The sequence below is a fragment of the Pleurodeles waltl genome, chromosome 3_1 (assembly GCF_031143425.1).
Source record: "Pleurodeles waltl isolate 20211129_DDA chromosome 3_1, aPleWal1.hap1.20221129, whole genome shotgun sequence".
Lineage (NCBI taxonomy): Eukaryota > Metazoa > Chordata > Amphibia > Caudata > Salamandridae > Pleurodeles > Pleurodeles waltl.
In genome coordinates this window covers 149,909,534-149,930,280 of record NC_090440.1, presented here as the reverse complement: position 1 = coordinate 149,930,280, position 20,747 = coordinate 149,909,534, and the positions used below count along the sequence as shown (strand labels likewise).

The 20,747-nt window shown below is 40.2% G+C and overlaps 1 protein-coding gene across 6 annotated transcripts in view; it reads right to left on the bottom strand.

Annotated features, from left to right (window-relative positions):
• The window catches only part of TLN2 (talin 2), a 1,094,076-nt gene that overhangs the window by 547,347 nt on the left and 525,982 nt on the right, over positions 1-20,747 (bottom strand). For all 6 annotated transcript variants that reach the window (XM_069221982.1, XM_069221985.1, XM_069221980.1 and 3 more), the window contains 2 exons: positions 2,138-2,235; positions 864-993 (listed from right to left, as the gene is read on the bottom strand). In XM_069221982.1, coding sequence (XP_069078083.1) covers positions 864-993; positions 2,138-2,235 — 228 coding nt within the window. The remainder of the gene's footprint in view (positions 1-863; positions 994-2,137; positions 2,236-20,747) is intronic.

Genomic DNA, 20,747 nt, shown 5'->3' with positions numbered 1-20,747 from the left:
TCATGACGTATACTTACATCATTGTCACATGAATAACAGTTGTTCCAAATATGTCTGCAGGTCAGGGCAAACATTAGGAGAAGCATCTGTCATCTGGCCCCTAAAGAGCCCCCAGGCAAGGAAATGCTAATTTGCACTTAAGAGAAGTGTCTGGAACATTCTAAACCTGAACAAAACAACCTATTGTTCTGAGAGCTCCTACTCAATCTGAAACATTATGGAGAAGGAACACACCAGCCTGATGTTTTCATCAACAAGAGAGCACAAGAAATCTCCCCAAAGCAAGCACCAACCTCAATGCCGATCACAGCTCGTCGAGACAGCATTATACAGACAACTGGGCATCCAAACTGCACCCTGGCCGCAGCAGAGGCGACGCAGAAGCTGAGCAAAGCTGGTTCACATTAAAAAAATTATGTGCTAGTGTCTGAGTCAAGGAAGTGGCAGCTCTGGACTCTTGAGGGGAGGCCTAGAGGCTTATGAATTAAAGGCTGCAAGCAGTGCTTTATATAGGCAGATAAGTACCACCACTTCGCAACAATGATGTTATATGTTTAATGGAAGAGCAGAGGCACTTCTCTTAAGTAATGGACACTCCGCGACAGCAAGTACCTGTACTTCAGTATTCCTATTCCAAGCACTTGCTTTACGTAATGAAGCGATTGATGGAGAGGTTGGCAGAATAAATTGAGGGCACCCTGTTGATCACATATGGTGTCAGGAAAGGTCTACGTAGAATGCTCAATAGAATCAAAAGATCAATCTCATCAAAAATGTCAATATACAATGCATCTGGAGTGTGAATCTTAAATGATAGCGGGTGATGCTGCTGCAGATACTAATGGCTTCCACTGCAAACTTACCTATCCTGCTGCAGATGGTGACCAACAACTCTCCAACAGTTTTAGAGTCATCCACCATGATAGTTTTCGCCGCTCCATCCAGCATCCTTATTTTCTGAGGTCGCTGCTTCTTTTTGTATTCCAAGATATCCTAGAACACAAGACGCATATTACCACACCTTGGACATCTCTAGACACTAGCAACATATGTTTATGTAAATAAAACACAGAGCAACAAGACATTACAAACTTTTCAATCAAATTTAACTTCCTGCTGAGGAGGACTGGTTTCTCAGGGACCTTGACAGGCCATGCCTCAGGGACATAGGGTTTGGAACAGAATCCCGTTGTACGGACATACTACTGTAGTCTTCGAAAAGCCACCCAGAGTTGAACCAGGCTTTCTATCGATCTCTTTGATGCGTTATAGTATGTCTCCCATTCTAGTAAGTATGCTCACTTTCCAAAGTGATCTCCCACACTGCTATAAGCTACCATTTTGTATCTTGCCATCCCCACAATTTCCCAGTAACGCTTACAATGCCTGCCTCTGACAGGACGTAGGTCCACAGCTGCGCAATAGGGGCAAAAAGCGTATATAGGTTTTATTACCAGTAATATCTATCCTGTGGTGTCCACTGGAGTGATACAAAGCTGAGTACCTGTACATATACCTCTGTGGACTTCAAAACACACAAAGAGAAAGACTGTTTAATTTGCCTCACAAGCCAGGGTTCTGAAGGTTGAGAAGGCAGAAGATACAACAGGGCAGATTAGGAGACAACATGCTAGATGTGCGAATCTGCTGAGGTAGGTATCTACACGCAGGAAGGCAACGCTCTTGCTAGTTTCACACTTCAACTAATCTTTGTGTTTCTTTTCTCAAACAGTTACAACTCTTCTGAATGTTCGTTCATGAAATTATCTTCTGATGAGCCGGCTAACTTCTCCTAGGTGAAGCTCTTGCCTTGTGCAACTTCTCGGTCCCAGGGTCACTTGCAATACCTCTATCCCAAGAGTTTGAAAGACTGTTTCATTTTGGTCATCCAGTAGTCAGAGCAAGCTCCTTGTCATCACCAGTTTCACGAGAGGGCCACATATCACTCGAGATTAAGTGAATTGATGCCACCTCTGTATAACCATGAGAAATCCTCCTCATTGAGGATTTAGACTTCACTGACATACATTAGCCTATTTTAGGAGAATACTCCAAGTACAAAGATCAAAAGTGCACAGTACGTTTTATCACTAATTACAACTAACACAGAATTTGAAGTTCATATGAATATCCCTACCCCATTCCTTAACATGTAATAATCCAGCGTTCTTCCAGCTTCTAGCCATATGCCCTTCCGAGGATCTTCATCAGACAAAAATAAACCATAGTCAAACGCTGTGAAGGAGAAGAAAGAAGAATGTGTTAAGACTAAAGTACCTCAAAGTAAAGTAGAGGTAATAGTTAAAAAACAACAGTAACAATGAATGAGTAAAACCCCATTCTTAAACTGACCACAACTTTCTGATAAATGATATTAAAGGATAAAGGATATTAAGTAGACTTGTCTAAGTTTATAATTTCAGACACAAAGTCCTTCAGAGGTCATAAAGTTCGCTAACAGCTTCACAACTTTACAAAGTTTGTCACATTGTGGATGACTTTGCCTGCAAGTGAAAGTTCTGGACGTTGCGCAGGCTATCACAGAATAAGTCCAGCCTGTACAAGAACTCAATTGTGCATGCCAATGACTGTAACAGTAAACGGAATAGAAGATCCACGAAAACTAGATCATTACAAGTACCCTCGTTCAACACTGCATCAATATAGGACAAGGCTTCGGGGTCATGAGTAACTCTAAAATATTACTAAAATGTCACCTCCCCTTCCTTTACAGAAAAAATATACTCCAAAGGCAGCCTGTGCTCAATATTGTGTTACCCAGTACTTCATTTGTTTTGTCGCTGAAATCTAGTATTTGAAACCTTAAAACATTTTTATTGTGAATAATGTCGGAATCACTCTCCCGGCACCATACTAGTCTTTCCACTGCAGAGTATGGCTATTTGCACATTTAATCTTAACACTCAAGCATACTGCTATAAAACAAGCATTTGCAAAGCAACGGGTCTCGGTTTTCTCTGAGTTAGAGCTATTAGCAGTTGTAAAGTCCCAACCCGACTTTTCTTGCCTCATTAAATGGAAATTAAACGAACGCGATCGCACTGCTAAACAAGCAAGATCTGTAGTATAGTTCATATTTTTTAGTTAATATTTTTATCTTATTACATGACAATTGTCTATCGTTAAATTACTTTTATTGTTATATTATTATTTGGTTGTTGGTATGTTCCGCTTCCCCCCATGCTGCTCCAGACATGAAAGATTCTGGAATGTGGTAGGGGGCAGTTGGAGATGAGTGGAGCAGCTTGGAGGTGAGGCTGGAGTTCCTGTGTGGATATCTTGAAGAATAAACTCATCAACAAGATTTTATTGCTGTCTCCAGGACTCTATTTTCTAAATTACAAGAAAGAATTCACTTCATTTTGGCGACGAGGTGAACCTCTTCTAATCTTGGAACTTCAACTCATCTTACTTCGTGTCACATTCAAAGGTAATGTCTCCACGCCTTTGATCCTTGTGACATTTCTTCACTGCGCTGCTACATCGTTATTAATTTTGTTTACTTCTACTGATTTAATAATAATAAAAATTCTGTTCCTTTCGTTTCACTCGAGAGTTGGTTGCCATAGCAACGCTTGCCTCGAGCGCTTCCTTCAGTGTGACCGTGCCACGAACGAAAGCTTTCAAAATAAACACAAAACGCTTCCTTCAGCGTGACCGTGCCGCGAACTAAAGTGTTCTACATAAACACAAAACGCTTCCTTCAGCGTCTCGTAACAACTCCCTGAAGTTTTCTGACATCGCGCTAATTAAACAATTGTGTAACAGTGCTGCGAATGAAAGCATTCTATGTAAATATTTTTTTTTGCTGGACACCGCGCGTGTGTCATGAATGAAGGCTTATTTTAGTTTCGTGGTGTAACAATATAATTCTTTTGTACTCGCGGTGAGTACATCTCATCGATCTCTGTATCTCCATGCATTTTCAATGTACAAAAAGCATTTTCGGAAGCAGACAAAGTACCAGTTAAACTCATCAGGCTTAGTCTGGACCTACCAGACTCTTGTCTGAAAGAGTCCAACTTTCCGAATTTTTAGGAGTACACTGAAGAGTTCATCTATTTTCTTGGGAGGCACGCTATTTTTTCTTCCTTGTCAAAATGCAGAACATTTCGCCTCCTCCATTTTTTCTTTCCGTACCGGGTGATCCATCTATTCCCTCGAGCAAATGGAAAAAAGTTTTTCTCACTTATATACGAGTTTGTGGAAGTAATTTATCAGCTGAGAGGAAAACTTCGCTTCTTCAGCATTGTTTGGGTGCGGAAGGACAGGAACTTTTAGAGACTTTGCCACATATTACACACCCTGATGGTGCTGATGGAGACTCTTCCTTAAATGAATTTGAACTAATGTTACTTAAATTGGACAGACATTACTTACCAAAGATTTTGATTATTCTTCAACGATTTTATTTTGGAAAGTGTAAACAAGGTGATTCAGAATCGATTGAAGACTTTGTTACTAATCTACGGAAATTAGCGGCACAGTGTAAATTCGACAACAACTTGGACGAACGAATTCGAGATCAGTTCATGCTAGAGTGTAAGAGTGACAAAGTAAGAGAAGCTTTGTGGTCTAAAGGAGATCCTACGCTGGAAGAGGTCTTGTTGGTGGCTAAACAGATTGAACACTCTGAGTCTTGCATCGAAGATCTAAGGAAATCTAAGAAAACAGATTCCACAGTGCATAGTTTGGATGTTAAATCTAAAGTGAGACAAAACTCCTCGGTGAAAGAAAGATTACTTTGTTTCAGATGTAATTCACCTTCACATTTGGCTAACAACAAAATGTGTCCAGCTCTCAATGCTGTTTGCAACAAATGTGGGAAAAAAGGACATTTTTTTAAATGCTGTAGGGCCATGGGAAAGAAAAATGCTAAGGTCAATGAAATTGAATGTATGGACTGGGAGGAGGGAGAGCATAGCTTTGTTCTTCAAATAGTTAATGACGTCAATTGCATTTCTGATCATCATTGTGCTTATCCGTCAGATATTGTGGAGGTGGGTGGCGTTGACATTTCTATGATGATGGATTCTGGAGCGAAATTGACCCTTGTTTCACAATCTGATTATGATAAGTATTTCTTGGGAAAAGTTACATTACATGTTCCAGATGTTACACCTTTTGGTTATGGCGGCAAGCCCATTGAGCTCAAAGGTTATTTCAATGCGAACATTAACTTCAAAGGAAACAGGATTGTAGGCAAAGTTTATGTTCCAGTTGTAGGAGACACAATACTAAGCTGGCCCCATCAGAAGTTATTGGGAATCATATTGAATCCTAATTCGAATCCTCAGGTGCAGGTGCAGGAAATAACAAATGTTAGTGATGATTTCATGAAAGAATTTCCCTGTGTTTTCAACAACGAAGTTGGTTGCATCAAGGGGTATAAGCATCGTATTGTTTTGAAAGATAATGTCATTCCCAAAATTTGTAAAGTTAGAAACATTCCTTTTAGTATTCGTGATAAGGTTAAGGTGGAACTGCAGAGGTTGTTATCTCAAGGCATTATTGAGAAGGTGGAGGCGGCAGAAAGGATTGCTCCCATTGTGGTTGCTATGAAGGGTTCAGGAGAAATCCGATTGTGGGTGGACTTGAGAAACCTTAACTTGGCTGTAGTTGAAGACAAATTTCCTCTGCCAAATATATCAGAGATGGTTGGTTCTCTTGGGAATGCTAAGTTTTTCACTACACTTGATCTCAGTTCGGCCTACCACCAAGTACAGTTGTGTGATGAGTCCAAACCTCTTACTTCCTTCATTACACCATTTGGAGTTTACATGTTCAATAGAATGCCATTTGGGTTGTGTTCTGCAGCTTCTGTTTTTCAGAGATTAATGGATGATATTTTGGGGGGTATTGAGGGCGTAAATTTTTTTCAAGATGATGTTTTGATTTTTTCAGAAACATTTGAATTGCACAAAGAGTTAGTCAGGAAAGTACTCAGAATATTTCAGTCACGGGGTATTACATTGAAAGGTAATAAGTGCAGATTTTTCAAAACAGAAATTTCATATTTGGGTCATGTCATTTCCAGGGATGGGGTTAAACCTAAACAGGAATTAGTGACTACTATTGTGAATCTAGTTGCTCCAGAATGTAAAGGTGATGTTCAAGCCTTTTTGGGAATGTCAGAGTTTTATGCTAAATTCATTCCTGATTTTGCCAGAAGAAGCTCTTCCATAAGGAACCTGCTCAAGAAAGGTGTTGACTTTGTCTGGGATGCTGATTGTCAAACGGAATTTGAAGACTTAAAACAAGCCTTATCTAGTGCTCAGTCTCTCAGCAGTTTCCGTCCTGGTTCACCTTGTTACCTTTCTACTGACGCCTCTGAGAAGGGTTTAGGATGTGTTTTGAAGCAGGTAGACAATGACAAGTTGAACAATATTGCTTTTGCTTCACGCAGTCTGCGTGGGGCGGAGAGCAAGTACTCCACTATTGAAAAGGAAGCTTTGGCAATATTTTGGGGCATCAGAAAATTCAAACAGTTTCTTTGGGGAACTAGGTTTGAAGTGCATACGGACCATAAGCCTTTACGTGAAGTGTTTGAGAAGAAAGGATTGGATAATATTTCATCTCGTATATGTAAATGGATTGTAGGTCTGCAGGATTTTCATTTCTCTGTTAAGTATGTGCCTGGGTGTGATAACAGGACTGCAGATTGTTTATCTAGGATGAGAGTAAGAAACTTAGATGAGAATGATTGTGAGGGGACTTGGTGGGTGGATGAGGAAGTGAAAGTTTGCAATACTACTGAGGGTTGTGTTTCTGAAGATGAGTGGAAATCAGAACTTGACAAGGATGACGAGTTGAAAAACATCAAAAGTATGTTGTCTGGTGGTAAGACTTGGTGCAATAAAGACAGGTATGGTGAACAGTTTAAGAAAATTTGGCATGAACTTTCTGTTTGCAATGATCTGGTTATGAGGGGTAGTAGATTAATACCTCCTAAAAGTTTGCGTGGACGTTTGATGAATCTGGCTCATGAAGGTCATCAGGGAATTTGCAAAACGAAGGAAAGAATGAGGTGTGTATTGGTGGCCTGGAATGGATCTAGAGATTGAGAGGAGAGTTCGTGAGTGTGTTGAGTGCAGAGTTGCAGATAAAAGTCTGAAACTTAGGACTCAACCAATGTTTTTGAAAGAAATTCCTGAAGAAGTGTGGGAGGAAATCTCCATTGATATAATGGGTCCAATAGGTTCTGGTACATCTTCAAAATATGTTATAGTTGTTATGGATGTATTGTCACGGTGGCCAGAAGTATTGATCACGCATGATGTTACCTCAACGATTGTTATCCGTTTCTTATCTGAAGTATTTGGTAGAGAAGGTAACCCGAAATGTATTGTTTCTGACAATGGGGTCCAATTCACGTCAAGGTTAATGTGTGATTTTTTAAACTCTAGAGGTATAGTACATAACAGGTGTGCACTATATCATCCAGAAACTAATGGTATGGTAGAACGATTCAACCGAACTTTAAAAGAAACTGTTCAATTAGCCAGGCAATTGGGGGAAGATTGGGTGAGTATGGTTAGACGCAAAGTTGAGGATTATCGTTTTACTCCTCATTCAAGCACAGGCCAATCTCCGTTTGTTCTGTTCAAGAAACGTTTTCCTCATACCAGGTTGGATCCTCCTTGGATTAAAAAATATACTCAAAAGGAACTTGATTGTGAGTTGCAAAAGAAGATTGCTGTTGAGAAAAATGTGCACTGTCAAAAAGAGAGAAAACGCATTTATGACTTGCGAAAATCTGTGAAGAAGGTACTAGTTGATGTGGGGGATTCTGTTAAAATCAAACTAACTGGAAAAACAGGTGGTGGACAGTCTCATTATAGTAAAGTTTTTAAAGTTGTTAAAGTTTTCCGAGGAGCGATAAAGGTTGATGATGGGCGCATTTGGAATTTAAATAGAGTTGTTAAGTTAAGATGAATTGTTATTTTATTATTCATTTTTTTTTTGTGTGCTTTTCTTGTTTTGAAAAGGGAGGTAGTGTAGTATAGTTCATATTTTTTAGTTAATATTTTTATCTTATTACATGACAATTGTCTATCGTTAAATTACTTTTATTGTTATATTATTATTTGGTTGTTGGTATGTTCCGCTTCCCCCCATGCTGCTCCAGACATCAAAGATTCTGGAATGTGGTAGGGGGCAGTTGGAGATGAGTGGAGCAGCTTGGAGGTGAGGCTGGAGTTCCTGTGTGGATATCTTGAAGAATAAACTCATCAACAAGATTTTATTGCCGTCTCCAGGACTCTATTTTCTAAATTACAAGAAAGAATTCACTTCAAGATCGCACTGCGAAAAAAGAGAAAAAGTAGTCCACAAACCGTACGGAAAACAGCGAGCCTCGTATGTTTTCAGTACTTGGTCGCTGCGCTCGAGGAGGGCTAACAACCGGAAAAGGCATGACGTAATCATGCCTTCCACTAATGAAAGCAAGCCGATTTTTAAAAGGCAATCTCAATGAAAGACACTGACATGACATGGGTGGGGCTCTGAGCCCTTTTCTAACTACTACAGCGTCTCGCAAGCGATACGCAGACTCGACCCTAAAAATGGATGCAAAAAGAACAGTTGATTGACGGAATGCTGCCAATGTTCACAAGTCATAGATCTGTAAATACATAGTTTTTTTGCTCGCCACAGCATTTAATTTTGGAGCCAGCCATATGCAAATCAATCTTGACCCTGATCCTCATGAGAACAGTGTAGCCCGAACTGCCAGGCCAGGTCCTCCCTGGACCGGAAACGGGGATCCTAGGTCCAGTTTTGGAGTATCACCTTTCATCAGCCATGCTGGACTGAATCCGGTGGTATAGCGAGCACGGGACCCACACCTGGACATACCCTTCCCATTTAGGGGGACAAATGCAAAAAGAAAAGATGATGGACGGAATGCTGAATAATGTCAAACATTCACCCCTAGTCACAGATGGGAGGCCTAAATCCATCGTTTTTTTGCTCGCCATGGGCTGGACTATTCCCATGGGAGCAGGGTCAAGATGGATTTGCATATGACTGGGTCCAAAGTGGAATGGCGAGGCAAGCAAAAAAGCGATGGATTTTGGTCCAGATCTGTGATTGAGGGTGAATGTTTGACATTGTTCTACTGAAAACAATAGGGGTTTACCCACTTAACCCTACAAGACCTGGGTAATGAAAAACAATATCTTAAAAGAGAGTGGTCAAATGGTAGGAAAAAAATACATGCATGAGTTCCATCAATGATGCAATAAATCAATCACTGAGCATGCAATTTAATTGCTTTTTAATCGAATCATCTTACCACATCCCGCCAACTATGACAACTGTTCTAATTACAGCAGTCATTTTTGTATACATCAACAAAAGTAAACATTTCCAGACCTTCTAGGAGAATTTCTCGCTTTTATATTCTGCCTAAAATACATAAAAATCCAGAGAATCCTCCGGGCAGCCCGACTGTGTCAGCGTGTGGTTCCATTTTAGAACCTTTTTGCCCAATACATCAATACTTTTTTTAAACCATTTGTGACTCGAACACAAGCATATGTCTGTGACTCTATGGACATAATAAATAAAATAGAAGACTTACCATTCGATGAAAAGAAAAAAAATTGGTGACCTTTGACATTGAAGCACTTTATACAAATATTCCCCAAGATGAGGCAATAGAGGCCATCAGACAAGTGCTTGATACTAGGTCTCCTCCTATCCATACTCCAACTGAATTTTGGACCACCTTGGCCAGTTTATGCTTAACAAAAAAAATATTTTTATACAAAGAGATGTTCCTGCAGATTAAAGGAGTGGTGATGGGCTGTAGCTTTGCCCCAGAGGTAGCTAAAGCTAACCTAATAATGGACTGTTTTGAAAAGAAATGGGTATATAACAATTGTAACCCCTTTTTGAAAAATATTTCAAAATGGTTCGGATATATAGATATCATCTTCATGATTTGGCAAGGAGACCAGACATCGTTGTTTACCTTTCATGAATGGCTTAACCATCGCACACCAGACTTTAAGTATACTATGCATGCTGATAATAAAAGGATAAATTTCTTAGATCTATGGATTATTTATAAAGGAGGATACTTACAAGTTAGTCTGTATGAAAAACCAACAGACCGAAATACCTTGTTGCATTTTACGAGTGGCCACCCGAGGACTTTGAAAGAAAATCTTCCTTATGGGCAGTTCCTCGGATACTAAGGAACTGTAGTAATAAAGATGATTATTTCAATAATGATTCAGAGTTGGTATCAAAATTAATAAACAGAGGATACCCTAAAAAATTTGTCAAAACAGCATTAAAAAGAGCGTGGTACACCCTTTTGCTCCCCAAACGATGACAAAAAGAGAACCCATTAACCTGTGTAATTATCTACAGTACTAAGGCTAATAAGGTACGGTCTATTATAGAGAGTAATTGGAGAATCTTGGCAGGATTAGAGATTGAAAACCCATTGTTTGAAAAGAGCTCGTAATTTAAGGGAACACTGGGTGAAGGCCACATACCCTGTTAAAAATAAGAGATCTTAGAGATTTGTTACAATTACCCCCCTTACTGGGTCATTATAAATGTAAGAATTGTGTAGCGTGCCAATTCACTAGTGAATCGAAGGAGGTACTTTTGGATGGATTGGTACACCGACAAGTGAATTTCTCAAATTGTAACACAAAAAATTTAATTTATTGTATCAAATGCCCTTCTGGCCTGATTTATATAGGGCAGACATCACAACAAGGATACTCCAACACCGATCTAGGATTAAATGTGCCATCAAGAGCACACCATTGGTGGAACACTACTGTGAATTGAACCATTCATCGGAATATATATATGGTGGACTGTATTGGAGGTGGTTCGGACTAAAGGAGATGGACGATCAGTGTCACAACATTTGATTAGGAAGGAAGCGCGATTTATCGAGAAATTCGGAACAGCGAGACATGGTTTGAATGATCAAGATGAAATTTGGGCACTGCTATAGCTCACCTCGAATTTTGTTTCTGTTTTGAATTCATGAAAAAAGAGAAGAAAATAGCTCAGTCTCTTTTATACTAAAATGTTATAGTTCTTTTTAATTAGACATAGGTGTTTTTGTTCAAATTTAGTTATAGGTTCTCTTATGTGTCACTAATCATGCTGATTATGTGTAATATGTGACATATGTGACATATCGTGTTACTTTTATTATGGCTCTTTGCCTTTTAGATCTATGTATCTTAAAAGTTCTATGTTCCATGTTACATCAGTGCACTGGGGGTTCTAGAGCCTGGTGGGTTGGCAGTTGGAGGCTGGCTCTGGACCTGTTAGGGTGCTGATGGCTGTCGTGAATCCTGAATAAAGATACTACAAAAACTTACACAGGAGTGTGAGTGGTAGTTTCTTTCCTTATAGTGTATTCAACCTCAACACTACATTATGTTTATACATTAGATCAGTTTTATAAGACCATATTTCACCCACTCAATTTGGAAATATAAATATAACCTTGAGGATATACATTTGCTTCAGAAATATATATGTTTCAAACAATATAAAAAGGTTTTATTAGTTGTATTATTTAATTTTAGTCACTGAATAATGCTATGAGACACCCCCACAAGATGGCCGCCACTCAATAAATAGAGTTAAATTATAAGATGGCCGCCATGGGATGAGTAATTATGAGTGAATTTAAGTATAGCCAAGTAAGCCCCCGTTTTTTCTCCCCCCCCTTTTTCTTTTTTTTTTTAACCTTTTTTCATATTTTTATAGCAATAGAATCGGTGCAGGTTTAGTTTATTTAACACACGAGGGGAAATTATACCCCATTTATAAAAAAACGATCATCCTCAGGCCAATATCGGTAATACCTTCAAGATGGCCGCCGCTAACGCTTTATAAACGTCCATCTCAGGAGTAGCCGGCCTTTCGGGCACTCCGATTCACGTTGGATGGATTTCACCTGTGCACATCTGTTAAGCTGCCCTGACTCCTAAATAGATGCAAGCATTTAGGACAGTGCCTTTGGGACCAGTAAGTAGCAGAACTTAATTGAGATGAAGTGGTTTGGTCTCATAGGATATTCTTTTCTTTTTTCTTTCTACTGAATGAGGTTTCTATGTTTTTGTATTATTTCTAGTTTATTTATGAGATGTAGGAATTCATTCACATCGATCAGAAAACAACACCGCTTTAGGGTAAGTTTAGTTTGTAAGGCTTAATATGTTTTGGTCATTTTGCAGCTTTAAATATGGAGATTTAAATTAAAAAAATACCGGCATGTGACACAAGGGTGTTCTATATAGACCTGTGGAGCACATTTTTGATTATATAAACAATATTTTTACTGTATAAGCAGCATGCTTTAACACTAAAGCGAGATTAGGATTTCCTTGAAAATTAGGATGTTGTAGGTCTGGGATTTACTTTGCAACCATATCTTACATGTGGAGCTTCTACATAATTATTAATGGACACCACATGGCTCCTTGAATAAGGAGAGGACTGTCGGATTAACCATTGTTGTTCTATGATCATTGTTCAGTGTTTTAGGTTGTAAGTGGTTTCTGTATGAGAGACACTAACCAGAAGGTCTGGAAATGTTTACTTTTGTTGATGTATACAAAAATGACTGCTGTAATTAGAACAGTTGTCCTAGTTGGCGGGATGTGGTAAGATGCTTCGATTAAAAAGCAATTAAATTGCATGCCCAATGACTGATTTATTGTATCATTGATGGAACTTATGCATGTATTTTTTCCTACTATTTGACCACTCTTTTTCAAGATATTGTTTGACATTGTTCAGCTTTCTGTCCATCTGGTTTGAAGCATGGATGGATGAACACAGCAAAAACAATCACTGTTACATGTTAATGTTTTTTTTCCCATATTATATGCTTCATTATCCCAGAGTGCATACAATTTGAAATACACAACTCAAAAAAAGAAACCCAACTCAATAACCAGAGAAGATGCAAGAAACATTTATTCAATTAGAGGTTAGGCACAAAATATGTCTAGCGATGGCAATATTGCTAAATGATAGAGATAGTTGGCCAGACCACAGAAATCCAGTACCCAATGGGAGGTGATCAAATTCAATGGTTCTCCCTTTCAACAATACACACTATTCTGTGCTGTCCATGTTTAACTCCAGAAACAAAGCAGGACTAAGACTGGACTTTAAGGCACCATGCTGGATGACATAGAATAGTGAACTTCGCCGCCTCTTTCCTATCCGCTTGGCGGACGATAGCCCGGGCCTCCTCTGGGATCTGCGGTAAGACTTGTGTGACCATATCCCACAAGGAACTGGAATAATGGCCAAAGAGGCATGAAGTGTTCACTGATTACAGAGCCAGACTGGATGAAGAAAACATCATCTTCCCAAGTTGGTCCAGCCTCTTCGATTCCCTATCCGGGGAAGCAGATGGGAATGCGCCAGATGAGAATGTCTGGATAACAAGGCTCTAAGGTGTGGGATTTTGCGACAGGAACTTTGGGTCGTTCGGGTCGGGCCGATGGCGGCAAGTGATTGTCCGTGTCACAGGAGCTCGATGCTGGGTCTGGACCAAGTACCCTGAAGGACATCAGTGGGGGCTTCATTGAAAGGGAGAAGAGGCTCCGAAGCAGAAGCCCCAGGCTGAAGCACCTGCGTCAGTAGATTAGTCCTGACTGCTACAGTGGGCAGTTCGAGGCCAAGTACCTCAGCTGCCCTACTGACCCCTACTGAGTAGGAGGCTCCCACCGCTGTAGCCACAGTAGGAGGAGAAAGCATGCTAGCATCTGGAGAAATATCCAGACCACTGGCCTCACCCAATTGCTGTGCCCAGTCTATGTTAGGTTAATTCAGCTGGTATTCATAACGGTCTAGCAACCCCTCAAATCCTTCGTCTTACTCATACCCATAGGAAAAAGGGTCTGAATCAGACCTGGGATGAGTAGGCCCCATCGAAGTCAGAAGCGGCATAAGTTGACGCAGTTCTGGCTTTGGTTCATCGAGGATCAGGATTGGGTCGACGTCGATCGTAAGCCCAACTGACGTCAGGAGCGCTGATGACCTAGTCAGTGCTGGGAAAGGTCACGATTGTACAACCAGCGTCGGCACAGATCCGGTAGTGGATCCGGAGGGAGCCCTTGGAGGCAGAAGCCACCTGTGCGGAACCCAAGGGGGCCCCCAGCTGAACCTCCAGGCCCCAAAGGCACCCCAGGGGCATCAGACTGCCCAGAATCTGGCCTCATAAAACTCTTAATTGGGCAGGGGTCCTTCCGGCTCCTGGAAACTCTGGGAGGTGCGGAGCGGACCCAGAAATAGGCTCTGTGGACAGCCTAACGATGAGGTGAAGTCAACTTCTTAGCCAAGTTACCCGAAGACTTGCAGGACGATGAGCAGTGGTGACTCAGCGAGTAGTCTCGAGAACTTCCTCTCGAGCGAGACCGGGAGCCATGCGGAATCGAGCGCCGGGCCACCATGAGTTTTAGGGACCGCTGCCTCAAAGCCTGTGGGTGCATGGCCTGGCACTCGGAGCACAGCTTCAGGTCGTGGTCACATAACAAACAGACCCGGTGTATATCCGTCACCTACATCATGCAGCGACAATCCTCGCATGGTTTAAACCCGGACTGCGGGGACATCCTCGACGCACAAAAAGTCACAAAGAAAACTCAACAAAAGTGTTGAAATTCATCAAAACACGACCACTGTAGCTCTCTCCGGATTGGCACGTGGCGTGGAAAGAACAGAGCTGACGTCACCGTGCCTAAGTATGACCCCCAACGTCAACACAGCAACCACGACAGAAGCGGAGTTCACCGATGCCACCTGACGGCGTGCAAGGGTAGTGCTCGAAGAAAAATTTCTGGATCCAATCTGACGCCTGGGGGAATTCTAAGGTAAGAAATCTGCAACTAGAAGTTTCTATCAGATACATGTTTACAGGGTTACTCATGTGGATGGCACAATCAGTACTGAAGGCCCACTAGTAGCATTTGATTTACTGGCCCTGGGCACACATGGGGCACTTTACCTTTGGAATTATCAAATGTGCAAATCATGGATAAACCAAGCACCAATCCAATGTAGACAGGGAGCACTTGCACTTTAGCACTCATCAGCAGTGGTAAAACGTCTAGAGTCCAAAAGCCAGCAAAACAGGTCAGAAAAAATAGGAGGAATGAGGCAGAAATCTGGGGATGACCCTGCAAAAGAGCTGGGACCAGCAAATGGAAACACTGATACCAGAGCAGTCTAGTACTCAATGTAAATTTAAACAATCCCATACTGAAATAAACAAGGCCTATGGCTTATCCAAACATCGCCAGATATCCGCTACTGAAGTTTCAAAGTAACAATGGCGATCTTATTAATGACCATTAACACATGCAAGTAGGCCCTACCAATGTGGACCAATTATAACAAGGGCTCAATAGGGGACTATGAACATTAAGTAAGATATAAGAAAGTAGGAGGCAAGTGGAGACCATACCCCCTACATCCTGACAAAGGATTGCTAAAACAACATTTAATTCGCAGAAACGTTTGAACACAAATTATTCAGGAGCGTAACCTGAACTACTTTTAAACAATGTTTGTGCGTGCCGTAAAATATTCCACACACGCCATGCACTACTTCTATTGTCATTTTACCTTTGCATTACCTTCTTATTTATTCCTGTACATGAAGTCACAAAGATTTAACTTTCTAAGTTTGCATGAAGAGATAATCACTCATACACATGTAGGCATGGACATGCACACACAGACTTGTGTGTGTTTATACATATGTACGTGAATGCCTGCACAAGCACATACACACATGCGCGCACACTCCAGTTTGCAGTCACAACAGACACAGGCCTCTTTTACCACATTATGGATAACTAAATTGAAGGGAGGGAACTAAGGACTCTTGAGAAAGCACAGCAGTGGTCTGACAAGAAAACAAGATCTGTTATTACACGATTCAAATATAAATGTCAAATAAATTATGTTTATTACATTTATGCACTGGCTGTCATTGAGCAGCGGATCATAAACTAAATTATTAGTACTGCTGAATTATAGGCATAAATTACATTTCCAGCCTGATAAAAGAAGTAGACTTTGTGACGTAAATGTGTTTTTCTCTCCCATTAGAGGCACCCACTCAGTCAACCCTCTGCTTTTCAATACACTTTATTAAAACGTGATGGATTTGCTAGAGCGCTAGTTCTCAAACTACTGGGGTGATTACTGTTGTGCCCTCACCACATCACATCGTAATACTTTTGCTTTGTTATTATGTTTCTTATTCAAATATCACAACACTGGACAAAACTCTATGCTTGGGGAAGGAGGCTGTTTTCAGACTTTTGAGTAAATACCACAGACTCCCCCCTCATGCCGCACATGTCCTAGTAAATAAGTGTCTGATGCTAGACGTTTCAAATGATAGTGTCAAATCACTGGCATGTTCTGGTTCACTTATCCACCCAACTTCTCTTTCCTCTTCAAAACCCCTAAGATTTTCACTTGTGTGGTTTTTATATTTTTTTCTGTCATTTTCAGGTCCAAAAAAAGCATTACATTTGGACAGTCAGCCTAAAACCGCTGTAACCCAAATTCCTTTTTGAATATTCTGTCCATTTCAATTACACATTGTTTCAGGGAACAACCATTCCTTCTTTCCAATAAAACTTAGGCATTTATTTACCTCCATCACAACTCGACCTTTATTGCCTCTGTTTAGTAAAATGTACAACACAGCTAAAATCTTCCCCATGAACTGTGTACCCTTGGCTCCACTCTGCTTCAAACTATAGCACATGGCGACCCTCTCTTCCATTTCAGTTCAAGGACTCCATCAGTGATTGCACTATGTTGGTCACCCAGTTTTGCATGGAGCATTAAAACCAGAGCCTGTTTTTGTCTTACAAGATTACCTTCTTGCAGATCAGTATTTGATTTGCTTCAATCGTGACTCAATCTTTTAATACAAGCCCTCTATCGCTAACCGCACTTCCTACAGTTCCTCAAGTTTGATGGGCTTTAACCCTCCAGTGCCAAGATATCACCTCCACAGGGAACACCATGCTGAATTCAGCTTGCTAACTATCCTGTTTCTAGCAATTTTTGCTGAGGCCTCTATTGCAGGGTCTCTGGCCATTTGGGGAGCATTCTCATGATGGTTTGTCCTTAGATTTCTCGGTTTAAAGACATTTTGACCCAGATTTTCACCTTTTAATTTTTTAACATGGAGCACATAAGGGCCCAATCTCATTCAAGATCTCTACAATGTCTCAGCAGCACTTCTCTTCCCACCCTGTATCTAATCTCTGCCCACACGCAGTTAAAGTGCATAAAAAGGCCAATGCATACAGTGCCTGCCCAAATTTGCCTACAAAAAGCCAGAGTGTCCCACGTGCCAACACACAGATTCAAGCCCAGACAGTATATCTCCCCACAGGTTTTGGTCTCAGGGAATTGTCAGCCTTTATGTCCTTCTTCCAATCCCTGGAGGTGCCAGTCTGCCTACAACAGTTACGCTCATCACATTTTCTCCAAGTATCTTCCCTCACCATGCATCTTCCACTTCAGCTCGACAGAAGCACCTTTTTCACCCCATGCAAGCCGTCTCTTTTATATTACTTGGCTGGGGATCAATAGGTTTCACTTCAATCATCAGTTTTATCTTTAAAAAAAATTGAGTTACCTCTAATACTCTGCCCGTTCGGATCAGAATAGTTTAAGGGAGAAATCAACTTTTTTGCTCATGTCTCTTTTAATCTGTGAGCAGGATTGCCATGGTTCATCGGTGGAGTGAGAAGCCATGGCCTGTCAAGTCTGCCACGGTTGGTGTCAAGTCACGCCAATGCATTTTATCATTTTTAGCCCATTCGTTTAACTTTACTTCAGAAAAGGGGACTGATCATGTAAGAATGAATCGAGTACTGGTCCTAAAAGGTACAGATTCTGGACCAGAGAGTTGCATCATGCCGACTGTGAATGAGATAACAGGGGACGGACACCTGTTCAGAAAAGATATACGAGCACACCCATGTAGCTGTAAAGAGCGTAAGTAATTCAACAGGTAAGTCCGAAGATGTTTGTATTCTTAAATTATTTAAATGTTCCAGATACTGGGTAACAACGTCCACGTGTTTCGCCTGTTGGACTTTCTCAAGGATGCTGGTAGAATTGGGTTTAGATCATACAGGTATGTGGCTGGAGTGTAATCAGAACCAACATAATTGTTCTCGAGTTGAGAATGGCAATTTGTGCTGACATCTGAAAAAAAAGAATTGTCGCCAAAACCAAACAAGTTTAGTAGCTGTAGAATCCGAGACAATCTGATCTTTGTATCATAAAAACATCAACAAGGAGTCACTACAATAAATTTATATGATGAAATGTGGTTATGGGTCACGAAGCACACAGGACGCATACAGTGATTCTAGGGGGAGAATAAGGGAGATTTAGGGATTGCAAAGACAGTAGTGTTGTGGGGCTAGAGGCCAAAGATATGGTGGGCTTCAAAAATAATTTACAGAGGGTGAGTGACAGTTTTATGACAAGTATCCAAAGAAAGTAAAAATGTAATAACAGACGACTGGAACACAACCACAGCCCTAATAAAACAGAAAACTAAATAATACCAAAGATAAAACAAATATAAAAAAATAAGCAGAAACAATTCATGTTTTTATACTTGCAGAGTAGATATATGAATGGAGATAACATTGTGAAGCTGCTGGTGAGATGATTAAAAATCGAGTCAACATTATTACCAAGATTATAACTATTTTTTTTAAAAACAACATTCTACAACGGAAACAAATTGAGGGCTCGGCAGATTCTATTTTGCACTATAGTATACAAAGGATTTTATTAAAAATCAATCTAAAAATAAATAAGTGAATAATCTAACTAGGGACAGGAGAGGTCAATTACCACAAGAATACTGGGGTAGAAAGGCAAAGCTAGTCCTTGCTGCTTTACCAATGAGTGGTACACATCACAATGCTATCACATAGCTCCAATCTTGACGGCAGCATTCAATGAACTTATTAGGAATGCACCTCCTATTACCAGGTGACTATCTTGATTCCAAAACAAGTGTTATCAGCTCATAAGTGTGGGAGTCATCAGACTCCAGCATTTATGAGCTTATGTCACTAGAATTGATAATAAAATATTTCTAGTGCATTTGTTAACATCTTATATTTTGGGATGTAATTAATGACAAACAAAAACATATCTTGGGATACAATTAAGGGCAAAGTTTAAATTATTTAGTTTCATTAAAATGTGGATCTAACAGATCAGCCAGAAATTGGCACATGTTGGGCCCACCCACCTTTACATTCCACCACACCATTTAGAGATCATGGACATAGTTTTCCTGATGGTGGAGCCCCTCCTGTTTCTGCCAAAGGGAAAACCCATTGCATGAATTCTCACTAATGTCTATGAAATCCCAATCCATTTGGGCTTAATCATTCAGAACATAATGGTTAATAATGAATATTTTTAGAGATACCCATCCAGAAATGCTACCATCTTACTTCTCCGAAATTGTCTTGCTATTTTAGTTTGTTGGGAATTGGCTAAGTGGAAAGGTGGCACTTAAGAGACCGCAGACAGAAAAAAAAAAAAAGAGTAATACTGATCAGAATAACAATATTATTTCTCATTAATTCATTAAAAAAAATTCAACCAAAGCAATACGATTATACACAATATTGATATCTGCTTTTATTGAACAGTTATTTAGCTGGGGGTGTAAAAAAATTCACACTAAAAAACTAAATGCTTAAAACAAAATGTAAATACTACATAGGGGATGGTAACTTGACCTTCTGGCATAATATTGACATAATAATACAGAGGATTTGTGGGAGCATATATTATCAACTAGGGAAAAAAAAAAATAGGCAGGAAATGCAAACAAAAGTTGCTTTATATTATTACCCATAGTTTGCTACATACTTTGCAAGCAACATAAAAGCATACCTTCCTATTAACAAGTCATATCTGCTTGATCTCTACTTTTAACCAACATATCCCTTCTCACTGTGAAGAGGTTTCCATGCCCTCCCAACAAGGCTCTGATTCTTCAAGCTCCTAGTGACACTTTGTACACAAAGCCCTGCCAATCTCCATCATACCTACTGACTCACTGTCTCTTCAAGATCAATGTTTGAAAATGGTGGGCAGAGCCTCCCTTAAATTGTTGTCAATAGGAATCACTTTATGTATTTTAAGTGTGCGTAACGGACATCACCCTCTAATCCTGGGCGTGAGAGACCATATATAAGAAGCACTGTTACCACACGGGAACAGCGTCCCCTTTTATGCACTACTATATCTCCTCGATCTGAGGTTCATGTTAATCCCTTTGCATAAATATTGTTCATAAACTATCACCAAAGATGATGGTTTCGTTATTTTTATTTATGTTCTGAGCGACATTAAATTTAATGTGTCGAGCTCCATTCCAGACCCAATGGTCTCTCTGTAGTAATCTCTTTCTATGATCAATCCCTTCTCTCATTTGTACTACCTCTAACACAGTGAATCTAAGCTGACAGATGTTATGTGATTTGGATGTGGTAATGCATGGCTACTGCCGATTTCTCATTCTTGGTCCGTGCATTGCTCTTGTGTGCAGTAATTCTCGTTTTAATTTTACGTCCAGTTTTCCCTACATAAGCCAAGCCACAAGATCATTTCAACAAATAAATCACATTCTTGGGATTGCAAGT